Here is a 3,658-nt window from a genome sequence, read left to right as displayed (position 1 = left end):
TAGTTTCGATTTAGATCTAATGATAAAGTAATACTGTATTGGGGTCTGGCTTCTGTCACACATGCATATACATATACATGTACATATAATAATAAAAATGGCAAGTGATTGAAATGATGAAGAAAAAGGCGTAAATGTTGTTATTCTCTTGTACACAAGTTTTTCAAATGGATATAAATGCAATAAAGCTATATGCTTGCTAATCACTTCTCCTGATGGGGTATGGACTATGTGTTGGCAATGGAGATTCTTGATTAAGCAAGTATTCATGTTCATTGGTGTTATATATAAGAGTGTATATATGTCATAGTAAAGTTACCAGTAGATCAAAACCCTCGAATTCGAATGGATTCTGATTATATGCCAACACTTTCCGAAGCCCATCCTGAGACGATGGATCTTCTTTCACGAGCATGGTGTGATTTTGCAGTTAAAGAAGCTTATCAACCGGAGTTTCAAAACCAAGCGCTTGTTCTCCATGAATACTCAATCAACAGTTTTGATGATGGATCCGGATCTCCTAATCTACTGGTACGCATTTATAGCTGACTTTGGATTACCTTTAGAAAACACATGATCACAAACACTAACATGTATAATAAGAAGATGATGGTGCATATGATATATAGAAATAAATTTGCAGAAACTGGAGAGCATAAAGATGGATGATGCAACAAAGCCTTTACCCCCATGGAAGACCAATGATGTCAAGGTAATCACTTCTTTCGGTTTATAGAAACTAACTGATGTGATACGGGCAAACTCATGAGTCATCTTCGTGATATCGTTCAGTCGTGGATATGGATGCAACAGGCAATGCACCCAGAATTGAATTACAGCAGCTGTTTCCGGAAAAAATGGGTATTTAGTTATTAGATTTCTTTCAACGATATGATCTGATCATTAAATGTGTTCTAATACAAGTCTCATCATTTGTGAAGCAACCATGGCATATGATTCCATTCAGATCATCACATCTGTCGATTAAGAAATGGTTGAAAGAAATTAAACGAAAGAGTAAAGAAAACGAGAGGCTACAAAGAGCAGAAGTCCATGCCGCAATATCACTTGCTGGTGTTGCTGCTGCTTTGGCAGCCATAGCTGCAGAGAACTCAAACCACGGTGGGTCGAATTCCAGCACGGCCACAAAGGAGGCAGCAGTAGCATCTGCTACAGCTCTGGTTGCGGCTCAGTGCGCAAAAGCTGCAGAGCTAATCGGTGCAAAGAAAGAGCAGATTAGCACTGCAATGAGCTCCGCCATGAGCGCAACAAGTGCATGCGACATTCTAACTCTCACTGCTGCAGCATCGACATGTAATTGATAGCTTTTTCACTTTCTGATTATATATAGCATCTGCACACGGTTTCATATACGAATATAAAGCTGTTTGAAAGCGAAAATCAACCATCATTCTTTAGGATCTTAAACTTATGTTTCGATCATTTTCTTAGCATTACGTGGAGCTACAACACTCAAAACAAGATCAGCATACAAGAACAGGCTAAACACCAATGTTCCTGTACTGCCTATTGAAGAAAATACTGATCTAGAGTTCGACTTTGAGAAGTGTCAATTAATTCTAAGAAGAGGCACTGAACTCAGCATCAAGACATCAGACGGCAAGCAGATTTCCATCTTTTGATTTATTTATTTTTGTGGGTGCAGTCCTTGATTATAAATTTTTATACCGACCTCCATTATTTGTTCAACAGGAAGATGCGTGATGAGATCAGTATCTGTTGTCTTGAATCATGAAGCCAAGGTATAATTTTAGACAACGTTTTGGTGTATGGTGTGTAGCTCAGTTGGCAAAGAAGTGAGGTATCTTTGTCCAAGTACACGACAAATCCGGGTTCGATCCTAGCCCCGCTTGTCTCGACCACTGAATGAGTCAAAAAATATCCCCTCATATTGACCGTTGGTTCTATGTAGGACCAGTTGGGGTTGACGGTTTTCCCCCAAATTTTAGACAACATTTTTGTACCAACTTTTTGAAATTATATCTTCATCCCACCACACCCTATAGACACCACATGTCGTGCAATTATATTCGCTTAAGCCCCGTTTAGTTTGCGAGATTGGTAGGATTTAGAGTCGCATTTCATTCTAATATTGTGTTTTGTTTTAATTGTTTCTATCGCATCTCTAACACGCCTCTTTAATCAAATCTGTTTTAATCTCTTCATTGCCTCCACATCTTACCGTAACAAACAAATTATTTATAAGAAAACAAATGTTTATAAAAAATTAAATTTAATTCCAAATCCTACAAATAGGGCTGTAAACGAACCGAACGTTCATCGAACCGTTCGGCGGAAAGTTCATTTATGTTCGTTTATTTAATAAATAAATGAACATGAACAATTTTTTTTGTTCGTTTAGTTAAACGAACGAACATGAACAAGATTCCCGTTCGTTCATTTATGTTCGTGAACGTTCGTTCATTTACAGTTCGTTTATATTCGTTCGTTTATGTATTAAATTTAATATATAATCTTTTATTTATTTACTTTGAATTCAAATAATATTTATTTATGTTTCTTTAACTTCTTCGTTTATGTTCGTTTAGCCCGTTCGTTTATGTTCGTTAGTTTACGTTTGTTTAGCATGTTAACGAACATAAACGAACACGAACACACCTTATTTCTAAACGAACGAACACGAACACAAAGATTGTCTTTTGTTTACCCTTCGTGTTCATTCGTTTGTTCGGTTAAGTTAAACAAACGAGCATGAACAAGCCTTTGTTCATGTTCGTTCGGTTCGTTTACAGCCCTACCTACAAACCAAAGACACGAAAGATTTCAAATCCTCTCAATTCCAAACGTTCTAAAAGATTCAAATCCCTCAAAAACATTCCGTCAAACCAAACGGCGTCCCCTTAAATTAATCTGGTCGTTAACTACTATTTTTACTCAACAGGTGATTATGAGAACAAGGAAGCTTCATTTATTGAATGCATTTGCTAGCAAAAAGGAAAGTACGTTTATGCATTAAAGTCTCATTACATAATTATGTTACTCTTGAAGCCATTCAATTGTGCATTTCAATGATTAATGATAAAGTCCTATATCTATTTTTGTCACAGGTGTTGTGTTAGACCAGCATGTGGAGCTCTACAAGAACTCTGAAGACGATGGAGACACTTGTTTCCTCATCGTCTTAACGACTACTCGAGGGATAATTAAAATGGATATGATGAACGATGATCAATGTTACAAGATATGGGCATGGACTCTTAATCACATGCTCTCACTTTCAACTTCGTTCACAAAATATTCACTTCCATATCATAGGAACTAAGAACGACAACATTCTCTTGGTTTATCGATCTATCTTGCATTGTCATCTTTATTGTGTAATTATGAACATATTGTTTGCTGAAAACATAATAATTTGCATTATTTAATGGTTTGATCCGGCTAAAGTTTTTGTTATTTGGATTGGTGACTAAACGTTTGTAATTAAAACGTAATGTAGATGTGGGGTGTAAATTTTTATTACATCGACTACTAAACATTTTCTACTGATCTACTAATTATTAATTAAAAAATGATTAATCCAATGTGTATAGTTGAGTGGGAAAAAGTTAGGTTAGATCCAATAGTAATTAATTTTCCTAGATAATGAAGTTTGTAACCTTGAGGGAGGGGTAAC

General features: G+C 36.1%; 1 protein-coding gene across 1 annotated transcript; it reads left to right on the top strand.

Annotated features, from left to right (window-relative positions):
* Positions 1 to 279: 279 nt before the first annotated feature.
* LOC112517425 (VAN3-binding protein) lies at positions 280 to 3,376 on the top strand. Its single transcript, XM_025124853.1, has 8 exons — positions 280 to 531; positions 644 to 712; positions 793 to 861; positions 942 to 1,314; positions 1,453 to 1,620; positions 1,714 to 1,763; positions 2,924 to 2,981; positions 3,090 to 3,376. Exons 1-8 carry the CDS (start codon positions 346 to 348, stop codon positions 3,302 to 3,304), a joined length of 1,188 nt encoding a protein of 395 aa, XP_024980621.1. The 5' UTR covers positions 280 to 345; the 3' UTR covers positions 3,305 to 3,376.
* The last annotated feature ends 282 nt before the right edge of the window (positions 3,377 to 3,658 follow it).

Source organism: Cynara cardunculus (genome assembly GCF_001531365.2).
Source record: "Cynara cardunculus var. scolymus isolate 2C chromosome LG 8, CcrdV1, whole genome shotgun sequence".
Classification (NCBI taxonomy): Eukaryota; Viridiplantae; Streptophyta; class Magnoliopsida; order Asterales; family Asteraceae; genus Cynara; species Cynara cardunculus.
Note: the sequence above shows the minus strand (reverse complement) of the source record. Positions and strands in the feature narration are given on the sequence as shown.

Coding starts and splice junctions, on each gene's coding strand:
- LOC112517425 (XM_025124853.1), top strand. CDS start 346: ATGGATTCTGATTATATGCCAACACTTTCCGAAGCCCATCCTGAGACG. Junction 862..941: donor GCTGTTTCCGGAAAAAATGG/GTATTTAGTTAT, acceptor TCATTTGTGAAG/CAACCATGGCATATGATTCC. Junction 1,764..2,923: donor TCTTGAATCATGAAGCCAAG/GTATAATTTTAG, acceptor TTTACTCAACAG/GTGATTATGAGAACAAGGAA.